We start from the raw sequence: 26,339 nt of genomic DNA, 5'->3' as shown, positions 1-26,339 counted from the left end.
GGATTACCTATATGATAAAGGAATAAGAATGGGGTCTCGTCAGAAAGTATAGAAGATGACAGTCAATTCCCTAAATAACATGCCGTGAGTACGGCATCACCCCAATATCCTTTCGGCATTCGCATTTGGAACATGATGGTGCGAGTTATATCTAAAAGGTATCTGATCTTGCGCTTGGCAACCACATTCTGCTGGAAAGAGTAAGCACACGAAAACTGATGAATAATACTTCGAGATTCAAGAAATTGATTGAAACCACTACTCCTAGAAAAATACTCCTTGGCATTGTCAGTACATAAATAAGATATAGAACATTTAAACTTATTATCAATTTCAAAATAAAAATTACGAAAAGCAGTAAACACATCAAAATGCTCTTTGAGAAGATACAACCATGTAATACGAGATAAATCATCGAAAAATATAACAAAATACCGATAACCATATAAAGAAGTAGTTCATACAGGACCCCATACATCGGAATGAATAGGCTCAAAAGGTCTAGACGACCATCTACCACTACGCGAAGGAAAAGACAATCGATGGTGCTTTCCTAACTCACAAGACTCACATGAAAAGGACTCGATAGACTTAGTAATAAAAGGAGATTTCCATAATTTGTCTGCAGGAGGATGACCCGGACAACAATGCCACTGATAAGCGCCAGCAGAGGTACGAAGTGCAGGTGCGGAATCAAGGTAATATAAACCACCCATCTCACGGCCCAAACCAATCCTCGTCCCAGTCTTCAGATCCTGAGAAGTGCAAGAAGAAGGAAAGAATGAAATAGAGCAAATCAAGGATTGTGTCAAGTGGCGCACCGATATTAGATTAACTGGAAAAAAGGAACATAAAGAACAGATGATAACGAAAAACCATTAGAGATGGACACCACACCAACCCCAGAGACTGGTGATGTAGACCCATCTGCTAATGTAACCTAAGAGGTGCAGTAGGAGGTGCCGGCTAGAAGGAAGTAAGAAGTTGAAAATTACAAGTAATATGATGGGACGCCCCTGAATCCATGAGCCATGATTCAGAGGATGGACGAGAAAGAAAACAAGACGGGCTACCTGGCTGGGCAAATGTGGCAGCAAGTTGCTTGTCTCTATCACGCAGGCGTATGAGTTCTTCATATTCAGCACGACTAACTACCAGCTGATCAGCAATGGGCACAGTGGCAGGAGCCAAATGGGCAAGGGTAGCAAGAGCAGAACCAGAGCCATCAGATGTAGCGACAGAAGCAGTGGGTCGCGAAGGACGAAGCTCTGGATGTAAGTCATAACAGTAATCAATGTTGTGTCGCTCCAACCGACAGTGGGTACAAAATCTAGACCCGCGGCCTCATCCAGTAACATCTCGACCGCGGCCACGACCCCAACCACCACGGCCAACATGACCAGATCCTCGGCCATGGTCAGTACCATAAGAGGTAACAACTGCAAACCCATCAAGATGATTATTTGTTGTTGGAGTAGCCCTCATACTTCGGACCCGAGAAAAAGTCTCCTGAAGCGATGGCAGGGTACCAGAACCAAAGATCTGCTGGCAAAAGTGCAGGAAATCTGGCCCTAAAGAGTCCAAATATCGAACTACGCGCAGCACCTGACGTCTTGCAAGAGCAACAGGATCTATTGTAGAAGGCATGAGTAAATCTAGCTGCTGAAAAAGAGACTGATAAGAGCTGAAATGGTCTGAAAGGACATGTCATCACACTGGAATCCTAACCAATCAAAGAATAGGTCACACATTCGTGTGACATTACCAGCACCAGAATACAAGGTTGCAGTATACTCCCAGACTTCTTTAGAGGAGTCAAGAAACATCATATTCGCTGCCACCAAAGAAAAGAGCGCACTACAGCATCTTCTTGTTCCCATTTCTCAAAGGTGGGATCCTTGGTGGGCGAAGGAGCACGCTCAAGAAAACGTACTTTGCCACGACCAAGAACGAACGGCTCACCTCCAGGGAGGATAATTCTTCCCATTCAGTCGAATTGAAGTCATCTGAAGATGGGCCTCCTTATGGGAATAGCCAGTAGGAGGACTAATAGCAGAAGAAGAAAGTCCATCAGTTTTCAAGCAAGCCATCGGCAGCGAAGATGTGTCAGTGGGTTCTATAAACAATTACTGAATGGGATAGACTCCGAAAAACAGTAAAGAAGAACCAACCAAATGTCCAACACTAAAATATCAGGTCACTAGAAAAATAGTTGAATCACAAACCCAAATAACCAGGAGCAACAACATACGTGAAAGCACCACTACCACCAAAGCACACCACCAATAATCACATCAACCATCAAAGCACCACTACCACCAATAGGCACACCACAAAGAAACAACCAACAATACGAACAATCAACCCGAGCCAACCATCAACCTGTTAACTTACCAAGTTCTCCAAAAGCTTAAGCTGTTGGAGAAAGGCGTCATTTATCTTTTATACTTTAACACTCCCCCGCACGTGTGGCCCACTTGGCAAGCATGTGGCACATGTGGTCCCACTTTGGGCCGACCATCACATGTGAACTTTTGCTATCCGGGAATAGGGCTGGGGGTTCACGGCACACAGAGGGTTGAAGGGGAGATGGCGGTAACAACATAGGATTGTGTTAGGGAATAGGGTTAGGGTTGAGGTAGATTAGAGTTAGGGATTAAAGAAGGAGAAGTTAGGGTGGATCTACATGGCATGGCTCTGATACCATGTTAGATTGATATCTAGGGTTGTAGAGATTGAGAAGAAGAAGAGAATGAATACGAGAGAGAAAAGGGAGAATATGAGAGCTTACTTCTCTCCACCTTTACGATTATATTTATATGAATATATCAGAAATGACAATAATACCCCTATATATTTCTAACAGACGACAAAGAACATCTTTCTTTAGCCTTGTTGAATTTATGTCATGAATCACTTTACTAACTTCCTCGTGCAACTCTTCAGGTGTTTATTCATATCTTCCACTTCCCTGCTTGCATTGTGAGCTAGGAACAGGAATCAAGTTGTAATAATGACTTGGCTGCTTTCCATGCGCAACCACAAATGGGTTCTTTCCGGTAGTGTGACTTGTTGAATAGTATATGTGAAGCCAGCTTGTGGAAGAATAGAGTCCCTTCCCTTTGGCCTCTAATCTACAAGGGTTTTTAAAAAAGATTTCCCAAACTCCAGTTCACCACCATCGTTCAGTTGTCTTTTCTAGGTGGTAAGAATTCTTCTAGATTCAAATCAGGATCCAAATTGAGTCAATAAAAATCCTTCAAAAGTATGAGAAATTTGGAGTCGTGATTATACGTTTTGATTTTTGGCATTTCATATAGATTCATGAACTTTTTTGAAGGTACAACATCTTGGTTGCATTCATGGTTTTAAATTTCAGCCGAAACATTTCATTCCGCCCCAAATATTTCGATTTCAACTGCTACCTTAAGAAATCCACTTGGAATCGAAAAGTACAAGATTTTGCCTGAAATTTCGGAATTTCGCCCGAAATTTCGGGAAATTTCAGGATTTCATTAATGTTTCGGTCAAAATATGCAAAACATACAAGTTTTCAAATAAAAAAAACAAACAAATTTCGATAGGAACCCAGACAAAATCAACTCCACTCACATAATAGAGAAGAACATTAGATTCCTTTAAGATATTTAAAAAAAGCGAGAAAAAAAAATCAAAAGAAAAACCACTGGTGAAGAATCTTTCCTGGAATTCAGTTGTGAATTTGTACCGAAATGTTTCCGTGATTTTACAAGATTTCAGCCAAAATTTTGTACCAAAATCGAAATGTCTCGATTTCCCTAGTGACCGGAACAGAATAAAGTGTGAAATCTTAGAAAAATGATCAACAAGCACAATGATAAAGTTCATACCTCGTTGGGATTGAGGAAAAAACCCAACAGAAAATCCATGTAAACATCTTCCTTATAGTGTTCCACGCTTCTCCCCTCTTTTGTTTCAACCCTCTCTCTCTTTAAAGAAAATGATGAAGCAAGTAATCCATCAGTCATCGAGAGTAGTCGATTCCTTGACGGAATCCTCTGACACGACTCGAACATCAAAAGGAATCACCGATCCGAGCAAAACAAAGGGAAATAGTGGAGATCCGGCATAGATGTACTGAGGGGCACCTTCCGGTGTCCGTAGGCGAGGAGATGGAGCAATTCATCGTCTATGCCAAGTTCTTAAACAGTAGCTTCTTAAGAAATCAGCCTAGGAATATGCGTATGAACAGCAAGGCGTGCTCAAAATTCCATGTCAAGTCATCGTCTTTGAGTGGGTTCTCGAGATCTTAGAGGGCCATGAAGCAGATGATCGGGACGTTGAAGAGATCCTTAGCTTGTTTTCGCAAGAATTTATGTAAACGTGTAGTCTCTTTCTTTTTCACTTTTTTTTTTAAGAATTGAGATCTGTGTGTGTGTAGCTCTAGCTCAGGCTGAGCTAGAGCTTAGAACACCATCTCCCATAGTAGTTGACTCATCCAACCCATTCATTTTACACTACCTCACAAAGATAGGGTGTTCCTAACAAACCAGCTCCATACCATAATCCTAACCATCCGATCTATAGGACCATAATTTCTAGCCATCCATTCTAAACCTCCAGAAATCATAACCCTAACCTTAACCCATAACCATAACCCTACGCATAACCTATAAACTAAATGGGTTGGATGACTCAACCATGGTAGTAGTGGTTTCTGAGCTCTAGCTTAGGCTGAGCTCGAGCTCAGAAACCTTTTCCTAATATAGAGGGCATGGTTTCTGAGCTCTAGCTCAGGCTGAGCTAGAGCTTAGAGAATATATATACTCTACAGAAAATGGAACAGGGACTTTTAGGAGTGTCGATGATTTCAGATCTGTTAAGAGAAATTCACTTTCATTCACGGAAAGAGATGTTAAGAGAAATTCACTTTGGTTCATGAAAGATATCTAGTGAAAAAGAGAAAAATCACTGAGAAATTTATTTAGGGTTTGAGTTACCTCCTGTTCCTGTTTTTTTTCCTCCAAGAATAATGATATGCTAACCGAGTTGGGTACCGAGGGTGGAACCGAACAAATAGCCTCTTCACACATTAGCAATCTTGTTCCACATTTTTGGGTGTTTTACTTAAAATGGCATGGGAGGGTTTGTTCGATTCCACTCTTGCTCTCTGTAGCACCAGTTTGATCCCTTTGTATGAAAAAACCATTGTTCCCATGGTGTCGTCGGTAGCGAAAATGGTGTTATACAATCTCGTATTTTGAGATTGTCCCTTTATAACTTGCATATCCAACACCCATCAACTATTTGTGCAACATCCTATCGATCCTAGGAATAGTGATATTTGCTAGCAATAATCTCAAGTCTTGTCAAGTTCAAAGTGAGCTCCCCACCATGTACCTCAAAGATTATCCGCTCCTTCATTGAATAATTAGGAATGTAAAAATTGGTTTCTGTGGAAAAGAAAACTACCTTGCATAACATAGTCACCTCATTGCCCCTTCTTGAACCAGCCAAAATCTCCTTAAAAGAAGCATATTCCTCATAAATGTTTTTGGGACTGTACATGTTGGAGATTTTGATGAGCATATTATCAGTCAATGTGGCTCTTCTACTAGATCATTCGACACTTTATTTTGTGCCCCAAATTTATTTATTTATTTGAAAATGGTAGCTAGATATATTAATAGAAAAGACCGAGATGGTCAAAGTACAATATATGAAAGGGAAACAATAGAACTAAGAAATGAAAGTAAATATGATCATGGTGGGAGTAAGTCGTAGAGAGCTAGAGAATTCTTGAGAACTCTTGGTAAACCATCCGCCACCTAACTGGCTGAGCGCCAAACCTGATGAAACACAATCTCCATGGAGTTCACCCAATCGAACATTTCATCGGACCTATGTCACAAATGTCATTCTCGGGAATTTCTCGGCAACAGAAAATCTCGGGATACATTAATTTTTATTAATTTTTTAGGGTTTATATCGGGAAATAAACGGTGAAAATAAAATTATTTAAAAAATATATAAAAAGATTAAATTTAAGAAAAATATAAGATAAAAATATCATAAAAATATCGGGATAATATCGCGATATTATAGGGATATTTTATGATAAAAATGAAAATATCGCTATATTTTTAAAATCCCGGGATTAGTTCGGGATTTTGTCGTTTTATCAAAATCTCGCGATAAAAAAGCTATATTTTGAAAATATCGGAGATATTTGTGACATAGCATCGGACAACCTATCAAATCTCCATGGAGGTTTTTAAGATCCCTTTAGCCACCGAATTACATTAGATGAATCTCCTACCACTACCACATTATTGAGATGGTCTTTCGAAATAAACTCCAATCCTTGATGCACAATACACACCTTAGGTTTGTTGCGTCCGCCACCCCAATGGGCCCCACACGGGCCCAAAGAATCTCTCCCAACTCATCTCTGAGGACAAATGTGGACTCTTATACTGAGGACTCTTGGGCCCAAATTTATTACTAAAGACAAATGAGGACACTCCTGTAGATAGAAATCCAATTTGCATTTATTCAGTTATGCTATGAACATCACCTACGCATGAAGAGGCAGGCGAGTCATGTCTTCGACGGCTTGCACCTTGCTCTCATCAAGCCGTTGCCTCTGGCAATAATCACATATCCCAAAAACAACAATTATCCATCATGAAATTGCACTTCTTTAGATTAACATGCAGCTCTTGTATGTTACCTGTTGGGATGGGCGGTGGTCCCGTGGAAGAAAAAAGAGAAAATCATATGGAATGTCTTTTTTAGCTACCATTTGGGTTCTTTGGAAAGAAAGAAATGCAAGAGTTTTCAAAGGGATCTCAAAAGGTTTGGCTTTCCTTCCTAACAAAGTTATCTGTTTGACAATCTCATGGGTTAAGTAATTCCCTAGCTTCAAATATGTATCCGCCTACGACTTATGGGAAGGGTGGAAAGAAGTGTGTTGTAGTATGGAGATTAAATAAAAAGTAGCGCAAGAGTGGGTGCCCCCTTTGCCGGGCTTCATGAAACTCAATTTTGACAGTTCTAGCTTGGGGAATCACGGCCCCGCCGAGGTAAGTGGGGTCATGAGAAATGAGCTTGGGGAGGTGATTTGAACATTTGCAAGTCCAGTTGGTGTGGTGGATGCCACGGAAGCAGAAGTGCGTGCAGCTCACCAAGGGATAAAATTGTTGGTTAGAGATCGCCTAGTGTAGATAACGTGGTGGTTGAAGCATGGTTTTAAATTTTGGCTGAAACGAAAAAGCCGAAATATTTTGGTTCGGCCACGGCCGAAATGAAGTTTACCTGAAATCGTTTCTTTACAAGATTCGGGCGAAATTTCACCGTAATTCCGAAATTTCGCAAAACTGTTACCGAAATTTATGATTTTTCCACCGAAATAGCTAACATTTCCACCTAAATCGCCGAAATCTACACCGAAATTTTAGGCATTTTAGTTGAAATTTTTTTAAAATGAAATCATTATCATATTTTTTACATGATTATACATGATTTCGGCCGAAACTGAAATATTCCAGTTTCGGCTGTGGCCGAAACCGACACCGAAACCGAAATTTAAAACCTATGTTGAAGGGGACTCCATGAATGTTATCCGTTGGCTCAAGGGCTTGCAAAAACCCCCTATTGGAGGTTTGATAGGCTATATGATGAGATATTTGATTGGATTAGCTCTTCTTCTATGGTGTTTCAGAATGTGTGTCGCTCTACAAATAAGGAGGCAGATAGTCTAGCCAGAGAAGGAGTCTCTAAGGAATCTTTGGCGTTGTCTGACTCTCTTCCGCCTAGAGAGATTTCCGTTTTGTTGTTGTTTTTAGCCTTGCTTTTATGTCGTTTTGTTGTTTTTTAGCCTTGCTTTCTTTTGTTTTCGTTTTTTCAATGTATTGACCATCTCGGTCTTTTCCTCTGCAATACAATTTAGCTACCATTCAAAAAAAAACATACAGCTCTTAAAAACTTTCCAATACTTCACATGGATGCCGCATGAGAGCATTTTTGTTAGCAATACAATAATATGTTTTTTCACATACATCACCATGAATCGTCTAGTGAATGGATTGAGCACTCGGTTCATCAAACACATAAAATTGTTTCTGAAATACATCACCACTAAGCTTCCAATAAATGGATTGAACACTCAGTTCATCAAACACATAGAAGTACTTCATGTGTTTTACAAACCAAACAACATAAACACCCAGTCTTTCATTTTGAATGTGGTTTTCCATTCATCTTCTTCACATATTAGAATTTGATGATAATCATTCGTTAAATCAATTTTAGAGAACATTTTTGCATCCATAGTTGTCAAACTCTTACGACTCGTAAGAGTCAACTCCTAAGTCGAATCGAGTCGTTGGGCGCTCGAGGTGATTCACATGGGTGACTCGCCTCTGTTGAAGACTCTTCCGAGTCGTCTGGTGACTCGAACGAGTCGCTGAGAGTCGACTCGAAAAAAATAAGACTCGTACAAGCCGAATCGAGTCGCTGGGCCTGGGTTTTCTTGTTTGTTTTAATGGTTGAAAACTTAAAAGTTGGAACTTAGAACTTAATTATTTTTGTGCATACAAGTTACAAGCATATAGTTATTTATATTTTTTGCTTAGTGATTTATTTATGAGCTATTGGGTTATATTTTTTACATGCTTCATCTTTTGATATATAATTATATTTTTTTCAACTAAATTTTTGTTCTTGTCAAAAACTCTTATGAAACACGAGTCGAGTCACGGGTCATAAAATTAAGAAATCGAGTCACAAGTCGAGTCACGGGTTAACAACTATGTTTGCATCATACATCACATCTAACACGTGGTCAAAAATTGGAATAAGAAGCAATATTTGGTAGTTATCTTAATAACCACTCTACATCTACAAAACATGCAACGTGATCCATCTTTTCTTTGGTGTCAATAATGTTGGGACCACACATGAGCCCATAAACTCCCTAATAAATCTTTTCTTTATCAATTCCTCCACTTTGCTTTGAAGTACCTCATGCTCTTTATCACTCATTCTATAATGGTAAGGCAATCGTGAGTTCATAACTCCGGTATTAGGTCTATATGGTGTTGGTTGCTCTGTATAGGTGGCAACACATCAGTAACTCACCAGGTATAACACACGCATATTCCTTAATGGTGGTTTGGGCAAGTCCATAGAATTTTGTGAGTCCTTTCATCCCCTCTACTACAGGTGCATATGCCACTTCAGTTTTCTTTAATTCTTTCAAATTGACCATAGGGAAGTTTTGTTGCAGCCCCTCCTGGGAAGACTTGGAGAACTCTTCTTCACACAAAGTCCTTTATGCCCTTGTATAGGTGGCAACACATTAGTAACTCACCAGGTGTAACACACGCATATTCCTTTATGGTGGTTTGGGGTTCCAAGCCAGCAGAATTGTGTGAGTCCTTTCATCCCTTCACTTACAACAAGTGCATATGCCACTTTTCTTTAATTCTTTCAAATTGATCTAAGGAAGTTTTGTTGCAGCCCCTCCTGAGAATACTTAGGGAACTCCTCTTCACACAAGGCGGCAAAAGTAACCTTTTTACCATCCTCATATAAGGGTAGTTGCTCTTCTCCACATCATATAGGTGGTTTTTTGGTCATATTTCCATGGCCAAACCAACAATAATTGGAAAACTTCCATATCCATGGCACTACACCAAACTTCATCTCTATAATTCTCTCTAATTGAAAATGAAACTAAGCATTAATGACTCACCTTAGATTCATTACCGTTTTTTTAACATCAATGAAAATGGTTAGCATGGTGTTTTTGTGCACCAACACTTTAAATTGTGTATCGAAGTTTTGATTACAATCCATCCACAATTTCTAATAGATTACAATTACATTTCCTTAAATTTGATTGGTAGCTCCAAACATAATACAACCAAACACTATTGAATCTATAGTGAACATTCACCTTGCTTTGGTCCTAATCTGCTCACCTCGCCTTCAGATTCCCCTCTCTGTTTGTGATGCCAATCAATCCCCACCTCTCCATAAAATATATTGCCATCCAAGCCAGTAGAATTGACGCCCCCAATGACTGCAAACAGTTGGGCAAGAAGCATGCGCCATGTCGTCTATGGCAATCGTGAACTTTTTGAGACAGGTGGTGGAGGGCACAACCACCATTTTTACAGTGGGGGGATGAAATTTAGGGGCTTATTGCAATTTGGATGCGCAAGGAACACATCCTACGTCTTCAACCATGATTTTGATATCATCTCTTGCGAGACTAGATTCTCATAACTTCTGCCATCAATAATCATCTTGCAAAGCTTCCCACTTTTAGTGCACCTTGTTCGAAGATATTTTTTCGCAGTCAATCTCCATCCGTCAACTTGGGAGTGAGCATGATATGTCAGATAACTAGAACAACATCCCCAATGTCTTCATAGGTGATCACCACTTCTTCTTTGTTGCATTACCACTTCATCATTGTTTATGAGATGGGTTTTTTGCACTTTTTATTTTTAGATTTTTCATGGTGGGTGGACTTATGTCCTACTTTCCCACATCATAAACAATTACATGTTTTTCTGGTATGGATCACAAATGATGCTAGTTCTAGTTGATCCTCCTTGACTTCTCCCACAATCTTTTAGGTCTGATCGATAGGTTTGGAATGCACCTTCGCAACCGCAAGTTTTCATGGCGGGTGGACTTATGTCCTAGTTCCCCACATCATAAACAATTACATGTTTTTCTGGCATCTTGAGATGCAATTGGATCACAAATGATGCTAGTTCTAGTTGATCCTCCTCTTTGACTTCTACCACAATCTTTTAGGTTTGATCGATAGGTTTGGAATGCACCTTCGCAACCGCAAGTTGCTACATCGCCTCTTCCATGGCTTACATGCCTCCTCTTATCACTTGTAGAGACCCTATAAGCTATGATTTAGCCGACACATTGAATTTATTGCAGACACACGTGTCGTGTCATGTCTGACATGACACACGTGTCCACACTCTACTCGACACTTTTAAATGTACTGGGAGAAGTGTTGGACTTAATGTGGACACGTCAACACGCTTTTGTACCGTGTCAAGAGTGACATTCTGTTTTATTATTGAATATTGTTTTTACCTCTGTTATAACAAAATCTTCTTTTAGCTCTAATATTTGCTGTTATATCCCCTTTCTTAAACCTAAAACCCTAACCAAACTGTTATTCGAACATTATATTCGTTGTATCATATTGGTCTCCCTCTCTACATTATATTCACTGTATCATATCAGTCTTGCTACATATTGGAGATAGAAGAGAGCTAGATTAAATTGATGAATACAATGTTATTTGATTATCTCATGTTTGTTTTAGATTATAGTTAAAGAATCCTAAGATCTATAAGTTTGTTAAATGAATACTGTATTTATATTGTTGTAATTATGATAGTGATCAGTAATTTTATGTGTATGCACATGTATGGGTGTATCACCATTTCTAGATTTTTAGCCATGTCAGACACCTCGTATCCGTGTCGAAACTCGACACACGAATCACAAGAATCAGTATCCAGAAATCATGATTATGTATTTTCTATTTTACCCGTGTCCATTTTTAATTTTGGGGGTTTCCTGTGTCCGACACTCTGTATCCATGTCAACACGCGACACTTGTGAAATCATAGCCTAAAAGTTGTTTGATTGTGCCTCAACCTTGTTCACAAAAACCATTACTTAAAGAAACAATCATGTGTTCTCTATCTTATTCACTTCCTATAGCTCTTTATATTGTTGATAGAGACAAGGTGTTAAATTTCGGCCGAAACCCGAAATTTCGGATTTCGCCCAAGACCGAAATCGAAATGGGCGAAATCCAAGATTGGCCAAATGTAACAAATTTTGGCCGAAATTACCGAAATTTCGGGATTTCGGCTGAAATTTTGGTTTCGGTGGGGTCCGAAATTTAAAACCTTGGATAGAGATGCCTTTATGGTTGGTAGGCAAAAAATTGGGACCAGATTAACTTCATCATCTTCTCCCATGTTGTCCCCACCCATGTGAACTCAAGCAACTTGGACTTAATGCCATCGCGCATACTCCTAGCCCTTGAGTTTGACAGCCACTCGAGTACTTTCTCTGTGTTCCTCTCAATAAAAATCAGGTGTCCACTTCAACGTGAATCCCAGCTCTTCTGTCATGTCCATGCTGCAGGAATTGTGCTCCTCCATGCAGAAAACCCGATAATTCTAATCATCAAGTGGCTCATCACAGAAAGTGTGCTGATTGGCAGGTTGCCCGATAATACTAGGATTTCCAAATAGATTCACTGTTACATGCATAGTTTTAAAACTCCACCGCACCCGCATTGACTCCCCCAAGTCAACTCCTTTTACGTTGGCCGTGTTCCCTGTCGCACCACATCTGTGTTCCGCGTTTTGCCCTACTGAGTCAATAAAAACTCCTTTGAATCTCCCGAGTTATGACTGCGTCAACCGAGTACTCAACCGCGACAGCAGCGTCCGCGTTGAGTCAACAAGGATTTTTCTTTGATACGTTTCGCGCTGCATCCACGTTTTTAAACATTGGTTATATGGATTCTTCTAAATGGGCAAAGAATCCGTGTCGGACACATCTCAGAGTCCAATACTTCAAGATTCTCTAAGACACTTCTAGATCTCTTTTATATGTTGTTTTTTAGCACTACTACCGCAACTTTGCAACTACCATATGTTGAGTTTTACCCATCCTAATATTAAGTTTCTTAAATGGAAATAAAATAGTATATCTACTTAACCTATTAAAATATTCAGTATAGTAATTTTTATAGCCGTATTATTGTGTAAAAAAATTGAGAAATGATTAAAATATTAATAAGGAGTGGCTGTGGCCATTTAGACCAAAAAATCGAATCATTCTTATTGAGGTTTGCCGAATCTGACACTCGATACCCGTGTCGGATTCCAACACGCATAGGCATACTAATGCAACATAGCATAGATTCCAACTAGTTCCAATCAGTTATCACAAATCTTGAAACTACTCCCCCCTCCCCCAAGAAAAAATGGAAAAAATAAATAAAAACCTGGTTTGACTAGCAAAATCATTGAGTAGATAGGTTTACCAACTAAGAGCAGAAAAAATACATGAAATAAGGGATCCAAGAAGGAGATCAAGCTAAAGAGGAAGAAAATAGGGAAAACCCTAACAGTCTCAATAAAAAAGAGCACAATCACAACGAAAGTCTTTGTGTCTCTTGCTCTCTCTCTCTTTCTTTACCGTACGTTTGATGCCCCTCCATGTGCATTTCGTGCAAATAAATAAAGTGCAATTACTAAAGTATCCCTCATAAGTTATTTAATAAAAAATTATGGATCTTTCCTTAGTTGCAATAATTAACAAACCAGACCTCTTCTGGCTACAAAAACCATAGCAAATGTGACCCGTTTCCCACCAAATTTGACAATAGGTACTTGACTTGACGATGATCCCCCAAACCAGGTTTCAACACATATCCTGCAGCATGAGGGCCCAAAACTGTAAATGTTAAGGACATATTTGGAAATGCGAACACAAATTATCACATTGTTTCTTCTTGCATTGATTTCTAATCTTTGATTTCTTTGACGCATACTAGATTACATTTGCATTCGAAGACTACCATTCTGATCATTATCATTAATCCCAAGGTTATGGGCACTCCCCAAATGCCATTTGGATTTCCCATGGATCCCATCCTTCGGTCAGAGACCCTACTGATTGTAGGGCAAACAAACTTCCTCCAATGACCGTGGACATGCCTTGCCACCAGCTCGTTGGTCCAAAGTCATTCCCAAACTTGCCAATAATTCCCTATTACCAATTTGCTACACATCCCGGAGGATTTTCTGATCAAGTGAGACATGATCAACTTGCCTATCCACCTTGCCTATCCAGCTCACCTAGGGAAAGAGGAGCTTCCACAATCTCTCCTCTCACATGCAAACCTAAGTGTTTTACCATTGACAACCACATCAACCGACTCCAGAGGACAAAAATCTGCTTTAGTGTCGATCTAAATTCATGCTTATTCAAGACGGTGGGCTCCCAGCAAAACTGGATTGGTCGCTATCACAAGTTCACAACAACAATACATGATGTAAAACCCATACCATGACTCACTGAAGGGAATCACCTAGGAAGCATTCCACCACTCAAATTGTTGAAAGGATAATTAAGACGGTTGGCTCCTAGGGAAACATGGATTGATCACAATCACAGCTTATAAGCACACACATGCACGTAGGATACATGCACTCGTGAAAACACACACATGCAAATATGTTGTAGTTAACAATTTCATTACGCTGCGAAATTCCAGCAACAAGAATCTAGATCCATGACAATGACGTTGGATAGTAAAAAACCAATAACTATCAAGGTAGTCTCTCAAGAAAAAAAGAAAAAAGATGTATTTTGATGAAGAAAAAAATAAAGGTTCGAACCTTATAATGTATTCAATCACTAAAAAAAGTGGCATCATCTGTTGACCCCAAAATGCAAGAGTACCTTGTGATTTTAATGCTTCAGCCAGGCTATTACAATTACTCGTTTTGCATCCAGATTTCTCCACTTCCTGCCGAAGTGAGATGATTCTTGTCAAGTAATTACCACATCATAGGACCAAAAATAATTACAATTAGAACTTTGCAAACTAATAAACATATTTAATAAAAGATAAAACAATAGATGGGCCACACCATCTGTTGGTCGAGATGCTCTAGCCCCAAGTCTTACTAGGTTGGCTTCTATGTCGGACATGTGGCATATGTTTGGGCATGTGGGACCAAACCAAGTCAATGGCCATAATTGCAAACCACTCATATTCAACGCCATTAAGTTCACACAAGGAATCTCACCACGACAGGTAGACTTGGCCCACCGGCTAAACATGGTAGGGTTATCCATAAATTGACCCACATGCCAATACATATGCCACATCTTTTTTTTTTTTACCTAAGCCTTATGACCCTAGACCATAGTATCTCAAACATTATATATATATATATATATATATATATATATATATATATATATATATATATATATATAAAGAGAAAGAGAAAGAGAACGGTTTCTACACACAAGTGTAGATAATTTATCTACACACTAGCTTAAAATACAGTGGAGGGCATATTGTTTGGGTGATCCAAACGATTCATTTGATTGGCCCTCACATAGATAGGGTGTCCCCAAAAAATCAGCTCCATAGGATCATCCTAACCCTTCGAACCGTGGAGGCAAAAAATGGACAGATTTGTGAAGGTTTATACACGTCCATTTTACCTCCACAAATTGTAGGGTTGGGATGATCCTATGGAGCTGATTTTTTGTGGACACCCTATCTATGTGAGGGCCAATCAAATGAATCGTTTGGATCACCCAAACAATATGCCCTCCACTGTATTTTAATCTAGTGTGTAGATAACTTATCTACACTTGTGTGTAGAAACCGTTTTCTCATATATATATATATATATATAAAGAGAGAGAGAGAGAGAGAGAGAGAGAGAGAACCAGATGCAGGCCAGGTTCCACAAATGTCAGTATAAGATCTCGATCGAGCAAAGAAAAAACGTCTGAGGAGCTGATGGGGGCCATCATTCATACAATAGGATTTAGTTTTGTTTGGGGAGTGTTTTTTTTTTTTTGCATTTTGATGACTAAAAATGGTGTGCCAAAGTAATAACACCATCTTGGTATTTTTGCCCCTTTTGCATTGATTTTCTCTTGTATTTCTACTTAATATCTATGGATCAAACCTGTCCAGATCTGTTCTTGTCTTAATAAGGGGTCCAAGCTTTGAAAGTGGTCATTGTTGAGACAGAGTTTTTCCTTCACTGAAGAATTTGGAAGAGTCCAACTGGAGGGAACTCTTTGTTGTATCTATTTAGAAACTCTGTGTTGTATTCATGTAGAAAGAGTCCACACAACGGAGGATGATTTGTTAACCACTTTGGAAAGAGTTCCCCGAGAGGAAGATCTTTGTTGAACCTCTTTGGAAAGTGTTCACCTCAAGGACTCGGCATTGAATATCTTGGGAACGAATTCACCCGAAGGACTCTTTATTGAACTGCTTTGGAAAGAGTCAACTACAAGGACTATTTATGGACCCTTTTGAGTATAGGAGGATACTACAAGGACTATTTATGGACCCTTTTGAGTGTAGGAGGATACTATGTAAAACTTATTAATGACTTTTAGAAATGAACGTGACCACATGGAAGTTGATCTGAGGTACCAGTAGAATACTAATCATCAATACAGTCTGAAGAATGACCAGAATTGATTTGTATATCAATTAAAGTGAATATCTAGTGACCTAACAAAATTATAATTCATAGCCTAATTAACTCGTGTTGATTTCTTTTCTTTTCTTTTTTGAAAAATGGCATATTACATATATATTATAACTGATAAGAGAATTACAGAGGTTAGGGACCAAGAGTCCCTTTGTGATTTACAATATTTGGGATCCAGTGGATCACCAATCGGCCATAATCCAAAAACTCCTCAAGCCACTTCAGCAACATTCCCTCCATCAAGGTAGCTCATTCTAAACCTATCATCATCCAAAAAAAAAAAATACCTCCAATCCAAGGCTCCTGTAGAAAAACCTTTCAACACCGTGATGTATGCTTGTCTAGCTCATGTTGATTTCTAAACATATTGTTACCGTCCTCCTATATAAATCATACGGAACAAAGGAATGAAAAAATCTTTGAAGGAAACAAACATGTTAATAAATAAGATAATCTTCGAGGTTTCTGGAAGAGCCTCCAAAGCATCCCCATTTAGTTTAATATTTATGTCAAAAATATTGAAATATTCGCTATCAATATGTAAGATTTTCCTCCCTAATGTTTGCAAAAACTAATTAGAGAGGCTCCTCTAGCTAAAAGGGACGGCCCAGTGCACGAGGCTCCTGCCATTGCGAGGTCTGGGGAGGGCTAGATGTAAGCAGCCTTACCCCTTCTTTGCAGAGAGGCTGTTTCCGTGACTCGAACCCGTGACCACCAGGTCACAATGGAGCAACCTTACCGTTGCGCCAAGGCTCGCCCTCAAGCTGAATAGATAAAATTGAATTTTGATGGTATTAGCAGAAGTCTCTGTAACTCACAACCAAGAGATTGTAATGCAGAAAATGGGTTAATATACCAGATTCTAATGGAAGGATTGTTTTGGCTTATGCTGGTTCATCTAGCAATTGTGATACAATTTAGGCTAATGTTATAGTGATATAGACCAGAATGAAAAGTTTTTGGCGACCTATGCTAACTCAAAAGCTGGTTCATGTAGCCATAGTTGTCAACCCGTAACTCGACTCGTAACTCGATTTCTTAATTTTATGACTCGTGACTCGCAAGAGTTTTTGACAAGAACAGAAATTTAGTTGAAAAAAAATATAATTATATATCAAAAGATGAAGCATGTAAAAGATACAACCCAATAGCACATAGATAAAGCACTATGCCAAAAATATAAATAACTGTATGTTTGTACTTGCATGCACAAAAATAATTAAGTTCTGGTTGTAACTTAATCACGGGTGAAAACCCTTGCTTTAGATTTGTATCCGCCCATGATTTATGGTATGGTTGGAAAGAGATTTGTAGTGGTTCAGGCCAAGAACCCAAGATTGTCCAAGACCCAGCACATGGTTTTCTGAAGCTAAACTTTGACGGTTCTAGCATGGCGAACCCTGGTCCTGCCGGAATTATGGGAGAATTGAGGGATGAATTTGGAGCTATGAAATGGGCTTTTGCGGGTCCCATTGAAGTAGCAGACGCTAATGAAGCTGAAGTGTGTGCTATCTACCAAGGAATAAGGTATCTTGAGAATGCAGATTTGAATAAGATAGTGGTAGGAGACTCGTTCAATGTGATAAGGTGGCTTAGTGGCTCTCATTCCTTAGGAGATTTGCCTCTTTCTTCGATGACATCCAAGACAGGGAGAAGATGCATCAATTTCTTCCCATCATGTTATGCGGCTAGATAATGATGTGGCGGACAATTTAGCTAGAGATGCTATCTCTAGGGAGAGAGTTGAGCTATTTGACCCCGCTCTTCCTCGACCCTTGCAGTGGGGCTTGTTCTTGTCTTTCTTTTTCGTGGGGCTTGTTCTTGTCTTTCTTTTTCTGTCTCTTATTTGTATGGACCTCCTCGGTCACTTTTTCGCATTTAATGCAATTGCCTACCATTAAAAAATAATAATAATTAAGTTCTAAGTTCCAACTTCCAAGTTTTCAACCATCAAAACAAGAAAGCAAGGCCCAGCGACTTGACTTGACTCATTAGAGTTTTCGACTTGACTCGCAGCGACTCGTAAGAGTCACCAAACGACTCGTATGAGTCTTCAACAGGGGCGAGTCACCCATGCGACTCCACTCGACTCGAGAGTTGACTCGTACGACTCGTAAGAGTATGACAATAATGCATGTAGCAATTGTGATACAATTTAGGCTAATGGTATGGCGATATAGACCAGAAAGAAAAGTTTTTGGCGAGCTATGCTAACTCAAAAGTTCTGGATTGAAGGATTAAGAGACCACTCATCCTTGGCCATTTTTTAAAATATTTCAGAGGAATGAAAGTTTGGATTTGTGTTTTTAGTTTTCTTTCATACATTCATTAGGAAGGAAACAATAGGACTGACAAGTTGGCAAACTTAGTGGTTGAATATGCTAAACTAATGGTGTGGAGAGATGCCCGATTTGTAAATTTTGGCTTTTTTGGGCTAGTTTTCTAGCCAATATATATCTTTCTTTTAACAAAATTACTTGTCCGAAAAAATTGCGAACATAGTTATTTGAAGATCAACCAATGCATCTTGAATGGTAATTGAAGTGTCAATCTGTTAGTTGATTAGAGATGTGATAAACTTGTAGGTGTTGTCACCTATAATTTGACCTGCCTTTGTATAAGTAGTTTTGTTTGGAGCTTTAATAAGAAGATTGATTGGCTTCATGAAGACTTCTTGAATCTCTTTTTGGAGATGGTCTTTATTCTTCGTCTGCATGAAATGTTTTCATCTTTCAGAGGAGGGCGTCTCATCTTTAGAGAACTTCTTTTCTCTTGGAGATCTTAGATAACTTCTTCTCTCTCGGAGGTGATCTAGATACCACATCCTGATACCCTATTTGGATGATAATTTCGAAATGTTGGCAAGGGAAATTTTCATTTCAAATATAAGATGTGAGGAGTGGTCATTACCAGATTCGATCAGAAAAAAATGATGAGTGAAATATTGCATTTATAATACTAGCAGGTTATGCAGTTTGGATTATCAAACTGTCAAAGAAGGTTATTTGTCATTTTAGGGTTTTGGTAGGTTGGAAGGGGGAGGGGGCACTTGAGATTGCTGCAAGTTTGGGATTTATTTGGGGGAATTGTTTTAATTGTTGGGAGTCAGTCCATGTTACTTGTTTTGGGAATAAAACCAAAAAGATATTTCCTAATTGGTTAAGTCTTGAGTCGAGGAAGTCAAGTCAATGGAATTAGTTCCTATTTTAAGTTGTGATTGCAGTTGTTGCTGAGAGTGAAGAGTCCATAGGGTGATATTTATTTTAGTCTTTGAGCCCACTAAGAAGCTATAGTCTAAAGGATAGAACGGCAACTAAAGGGGCCATGGAATTTTTGTTTCCTAATTTGGAGGACTCTCGATGCAAGCTTGGAAGCCTCTGGAATCTTTTAAGTTTATATATCTGTGGGCCTATGGCCCTTTTCTTTTATGATGAATATGAATAAAGATTATTGATTACTAAAACTACCATTAAAAAAAAAATTGATTACTAAAACTGTGCATGGACATGATGTCCTAGATCTTGGAGTGAAGCCTTGATTGCTCCTTTGATGTGATGCTGTAGTAATTAATTGGTGATGCCATGCTAAGTATCTTTTTATCTTCCATTAAAGTTATTTCGTTCTCTATTTGCTGTTCATCTTCGTCTGCTCCCATAATACCCTATCTCGAATTTGTGTTTTGCAAACATTGGGACTGTGTGCAGAGTTTCTTTAATTCTCAAGTAAATGATCTTGTTCTCAAATCCAACCGTTAGATTTGCTCAAATTCTGTCCTGAGTGATCCCACTTTCATCTTGAGAGCAAACTACCCTTGCTATATTCATTACTTACAAACTGATCCAACTATCGGATCTTCCCTGAAATCCCTGGCTGTATGAAAACCTGTCAATAAAAACTATTGACATCAACACCCCTACAGTCCTTATCAGTTAATCATCTCTATTCTGCAAATTTTCTCATTGGATTCCATCTACTTCATTACTCCCAACGACATTAGTCCCTATTCTTGTTTCAGAATATCCCTTCCATCAACCCCATCCTACATCATATACATTAACTAGAAATGTGGTTTTTTCACCGACAAGTGTCTTCCATAATGTGATATTTTCCATAGGATTGATGTAGACCACCAGACGGTGAAGGCTATAGTTGATTGGTCAACACCTACGAGTGTGCATCACATGTGTAGCTTTCAAGGGCTAGCCACTACCTACAGGAAGTTCATTAAAATTTCAATGGATTGAAGATGCCAAGAAGATGCATGCCACTAGGATCTAGGTCGACCAACGTTATCAGGTTCAGGAGTTATAGGTGTAATTAATAAAATCCTTAATGCATCATTAGATCATGCATGTAAAAAGTTAAAATTGCAAAGGTAACTAGCTTATCTCGAAGAGGAAGGAACTGGCCATACGCATGAGTTTTACATAATTGGCAAGTGCAATGCACAAGCATTAGGACTGACTTTGGAGCAAGCATGTTTTCACTTTATTAAAGAGGGAGGAAAAGATGGATACTAGTCCAAACAAGTAGTGGAGAAATAAACGCACTTTGATTTTATTTTATTTTGAATGGTGATAAACACACACTCATAATATTGTCAAAGCAAGACAATGGGATTCTGGACAAAGTAGCATAAGCAAATAAGACCTCATATTAGCAAGTTGTGTTATCTTATCTGTAAAAAAGACAATCCATGGGAATATTAACCATACCATCAAAGCCTCATCAAATAAGTGTTTTGCTTTCGCCAGTTGTATATGGTCATCATCTCCAGCAGGTGTTGTCTTAAAAAAATGAATACCCTCAAGTGCACCACAGAATTGCCCAAACAGTTCATCATTTGAGACATCTACAATCACATGAATTATCAAAATAAAATTCAAATAGAAGATTACTCTAACACATATACTTGATGTGAAAGTAACAATTATGAAATAAAAATTAGTAAATTACATTTTTTTTACAAGGCACCTTTTCCATTGAATGGTCAAGGTGGTCAGACCAACACATTGGCACCAACCTAAGGAAATGACACCTCTTAGGAGAACATCCTCACTCAAAAGAGGAAATTTTTTGTAGTGGAAAGACCCAAAACTTGTTACAGGAACACCTTTTCTGCTAAGTATCATGGAACATCTCGACACTTCAAGACACAACCACGCAACCGTAGTCATCCAGAATTACAAAATTGTGCCAAAGACCAGATGGAGTCATGCAAGCAATAGCCAGTGATGGGAATGATGGAGGATTTCATAGGTGTTAGCTTTTTAAATGCTCCGCACTAAGCATGAGGCAAGGAACAGCTTCTTAGGCATAATAGATATAACTATATATGTAACTATATATACACAGTATATTTGTGTTTGTGTGGTAGTGGTAGTGGGGATGTTGTGTTGTGTGTGCCAGTGTGTGTGGTGTTAGGAAAGGGTACCGGAACAGTTACTCCTTTACGCCTCCATTTGAGATAAAACACAACCACTATTTCTAGGGTGCATTGCATCTTTTGCAATGTCTTTGCAACTGTTGAATGAAATAAAGAACTGCAACTGGTGTATACTTCTTGAGGAGCAATCACAACAAGTGCCATAACAAACCAATTGCTTTCTACTTAGATTTGATGGACAAATGAGCCCATAATTGAATTTATTTTCTATTTTATGATTGTTGTTTAGTCAGTCCCTACTTACTGATGCTGACTGACTATTGTAAATACACTACTACATTCATGCATGGGGATTGTTTAGAGTCTACATAATTTTTTTCCATTTTCTTTTATCAATCTACTGTTTTACATAAGTTTTAGCAGTTTGAACATCTGTGTACTACAAACAATTTTCAATATACAGACATTAATATTCAACTGATTTACTCCCTGTAAGCGTAAGGGTTCGGGGACATGGCGATCAATTCACACTTCAAGGGAGCTAATCTAGCCATGGGTGAGATTTAGGGTGGGAAGGGGGGATCAAGTCAGATTTTGGTTAGATTTATGGGTGGGCGAAGTGCCACTTTGCCGAGCATACCAAGATCTATTCCGTCTTGCACGAAATCAGGAATCTAAGATCTCTGACTATTTAATCCGGGAGGCTGATCATGGCACCTCATTCTGGGATATTCGCATTCGCCGGGATTGATAGGATGGGGAAATTGTTGACTCACTTACTTCACTCTTAGCTTTGCTATGTAGCTACTATTTGTCCCCAAATGAATCGGACAAGTGGATATGGACTCAGGACTCTCAAGGAGGGTTTTCCATAAAGTCATTCTTTCGTAAACTGAACGAGGGCAATAGTCCCATATCGCGGAGGGCACAACTTTGGATATCATCTGTACCCCCATGAATTGTGGCTTTCACTTGGACAGTGTCATACCGGTGTATCAAGACTTGCGATAGGCTCAAAAGGTGGTGCTTTCAAATCGCAAGTTGGTGTGTCTTTTGCCGCAATAGCGAGGAAACATTGGACCACATTCTACTACTTTCCCTTTTTCTTTCAAGGTATGGATGGAAACCTAGATTCATTGGAATGTCGTGGGTATTACAGAATAATATTAAAAGAGTTTTGCTCGACTGGCCGGGGGCCTTCCATGGATGTCTCGGTCAGTCCATGTGGGTGGCCATTCCATATGCAGTTATATGGTTTATGTGGTCTGAAAGGAACAACAGAATTTTCAATGAAAAGTCGAAGTCGTGGTATCAAATAGTGCTTGACATCAAGATCGCAATTTCTTCATGGTCTAGAGCATCGGGGGGAATGCCTTACTCTACCAGTGAGATCTTACGGAATAGCTCAAATGTCACTCTGGAGAGGAGAGCATCGGTGAAACCTATGCCCAAATGGCATGCACCCCCTGTGGGCCGGTTCAAATTGAACTTCGATGGTAGTTCATTTGGTAATCCAGGGAATGCTGGTATCGGGGGTGTGATTTGCGACAGTGATGGGGGTACCATTATGACTTTTCTGGATCAGCCGGCATTTGTGATGCAAACGAGGCGGAGGCCCGGGCACTCCTATCTGGCTTAAAATGGTTCATGGGCCATAATCTTGGCCCCCTAAATGTCGAGGGCGACTCATCCAATGTCATTGCGTGGGCGGGTAATAGTTGTGCTGGTCTATGGCGGATAGCATCGGTCCTGGATGAGATTAGAGATCTTGTGAGGATCATTTGGCCCAATACATGAGGAGATCTGCTAATGCTAGAGCCGATGCTTTGGCAAAAGAGGGGGCTGGACGCATGGACACTGTCGTCATCTACGAAGATCCCAACACCGGATTCACTTAACTCCCCTGTTCTCTGAATTTTGTACTGGTGTTTCTGTTTTGTGGGGACATCTTGTCCCCTCCTTCGTTGTACTCTTGGGTTTTTTATTGGAATAAATTGTTAATTTTCAAAAATAAAAAATAAATTAACTCCCAACATGAGCTTCTGTCTCAAAAAGTGGACACAGTTCAAGATCATGCACGATCAGGGACGCCTCCTCTGTTGTCATTTCATGTGCTTGTTTAAGAAAGTGCTTGAACCCAAGGGCGGAGTCAGCAACTTCATAAAGTGATCCTTGAGAAGTGGGAGGGGCTTTTTGCAGGCCTTAGAAGAGTTTATAGGTCTTCCAAGTAGACTGATAAGACTCTTCATTCCCTGTCATAATGGCTCTAGTGCAGAGGTTTGAACCGATGCTTAAAAATTCAAAGTAGGTCAAGAACTCCCTTGAGGAAAAGTCAGGTTGCCTCGGGCAAGTTACCGATTGACCATACCAGTTTCTAATTGACTTGCAAGAATCGAACAGTATTTTGATACTAGATGAGAAATGAGCTTCTAGACCCCGCAATAGTGGGAACCTCGTGCACTGGGCCGCCCTTGATGAGAAATGAGCTTCTGTGCCAAATCCACTTTTGCAAGATTTTTTACCAAGTCGCTTAAATGCCACCAGAAAACCAAGCTCTTAGATCATTTGTTATAGGATATTGCATTACATGACTAAACCAGAGAGCAAGGTTTTAAATCTCGGTTTCGGTTTCGGTCATCACCGAAACCGAAACGTTTCGGTTTCGGTACGAAATTTTGGACGAAATCTTGTAAAAATTTCACTCGGAAATTTCCGAAACGTTTCACCGAAATTTCGGGTGAAATTTTGTACTTCACCGAAACGTTTCACCGAAATTTCCGAAACGTTTCACCGAGATTTCCGAAATTTCACCGAAATTTTACCGAAACAAATTTCTGAAACGTTTCGGCGAAATTTGGTACTTTTCCGACTCACTGTAAATTTCGTTTCGTTTTCCACCGAAACCGAAATATTTCGGCCGAAACGAAACATTTCGGCCGAAATTTAAAACCATGCCAGAGAGAAAAATATTACTAGTGAGGATCTCAAGGAAGAAGACATTGTGTCTACGGTTTTCTTTAAAGAGAATCCTTTTTATGTTTTGTAACCATTGGTTACCATAAAGTTGTTCAAAATAATTGACAGGAACACCTAGAGTGTGTGACTTTCGGTTTTGTTCTAATTTATGTATCCCAATTTAATAGAATTAAGCTTATAATTAGACATTTACCCTATCCATAATGTCTTCATAATATCCAACATGATCTTCATGATTCAATGGCTTGGGTATCTTCTCCCACTTCAATTTCCAGGCTGTTGATCATGCAGCATTTTAAAACTCCTCGACTCGGAACTCTGCCAAATTGACACGGACTGGAGCCGGCCTCATTGTCAAGTTCAAAACTCGATGAGTTTTGGTGGATAGATGCTAACATTCTTTCGATGAAACGACGCGGGAGAGTATCTCACCCATTTTGAAATCTATAAATTGATTCTTCTTTCCTTTGTTAAAAAAATATAAAATAAATAAAATCTTGAGACCTTATTCCAAGTCCTAAAAGAATCTCACTTAATATGACAACTCGATGTGTTTTCAATATCTCGTTTGGGATCCTAAAAGTAGCTGACTTGACGAGTTTTTGAACATTGCTTCCAATAGATATATGGCTACCGAGGGCACACACCTCTATCATCAGATAGAGTAGCATACAAAATACCATTTATTGTAGCAATGACAAGGACTCTCGTGCACGGTGCATCACAACCAAGGTTTTAAATTTCGGTTTCAGTTTCAGTCGGCACGGAAACGGAAACGGAAACGGAAACAATTCAGTTTCGTTGGAACTTTCGGTGGAAATCCTGTAAACTCATGGAAATGTATGGATTACATATGCAAATGATGAATTTTTTTAACCTTTTAAAAAAACATGTGTAGATGATGAAACTTTGGGAAATGCTGGAACAAGTACAAATACATACTTAGAAACCATCACATAAGCAACCAAACCATCCATAATGGCTTCATCACATCGAACCCTAGTGACATGCGTTGTCGCCACGTCGCGCATGTCAAGAACACTAAAGTCAATAAAGAAGCACAATGTAAAGAAGTATAAGAAAGTACAAGGTATTATTGGTCCCATGCCAATCTAATCTGACATCCCATGCATAAGATACGATTACTTCGTTTTGCAGTTTAATGATATTGCCTACCAAATAGCATTATTCTCTACATTAATTAAAGGAAATGAAGTGCAAATAACATCTTTCCATTTTTTTTGTCGTTGTGATCATTTCGGATGAATTTCAGGAATTTCGGTTGAATTCTGGGAATTTTAGTCGAATTTCAGGAATTTCAGGGAAATAATGGCGTGAAAGGAATTCATGTAGATTTCGTTTCGGTGGGAATGGAAATGGAAACATTTCGGTCATTTCTGGGAAATTTCGGGGAAATTTAAAACCATGGTCCCAACGTGGAAGAGATTCAAGAGGGTAGATCCTCGTTGGGGTTCTGAATTTGAATGTTGTTTTTTCTCTTGTTTTCTTGAAAGAAGTGAATCCCCAAAGAAATATGCATGAAGAGAGTAACTAATCTTAAAAGGCAATGCCAGTTGTTAATCACATTCATGCTTCACCAAAGAACAATGGCCATACTCTTATCCGTGTGTTTTCATTCTCAATAATAGTAACTTACCCACAAATAA

General features: G+C 39.2%; 1 protein-coding gene across 4 annotated transcripts in view; it reads right to left on the bottom strand.

Annotated features, from left to right (window-relative positions):
• The window catches only part of TPR8 (Tetratricopeptide repeat (TPR)-like superfamily protein), a 106,849-nt gene that overhangs the window by 19,040 nt on the left and 61,470 nt on the right, over positions 1–26,339 (bottom strand). For 2 of the 4 annotated variants that reach the window (XM_077379880.1, XM_077379814.1), the window contains 2 exons: positions 21,026–21,162; positions 14,518–14,584 (listed from right to left, as the gene is read on the bottom strand). The exons of 1 other annotated variant lie outside the window; for it this stretch is intronic. In XM_077379880.1, coding sequence (XP_077235995.1) covers positions 14,518–14,584; positions 21,026–21,162 — 204 coding nt within the window. The remainder of the gene's footprint in view (positions 1–14,517; positions 14,585–21,025; positions 21,163–26,339) is intronic. One more of the 4 variants, XM_077379955.1, reaches the window with a different exon arrangement.

Source organism: Tasmannia lanceolata, unplaced genomic scaffold (assembly GCF_043159265.1).
Source record: "Tasmannia lanceolata isolate RefF3 unplaced genomic scaffold, GAP_Taslan_0.1 ptg000002l, whole genome shotgun sequence".
NCBI classification, from domain to species: Eukaryota; Viridiplantae; Streptophyta; class Magnoliopsida; order Canellales; family Winteraceae; genus Tasmannia; species Tasmannia lanceolata.
This window is presented reverse-complemented; position numbering and strand designations above follow the sequence as displayed.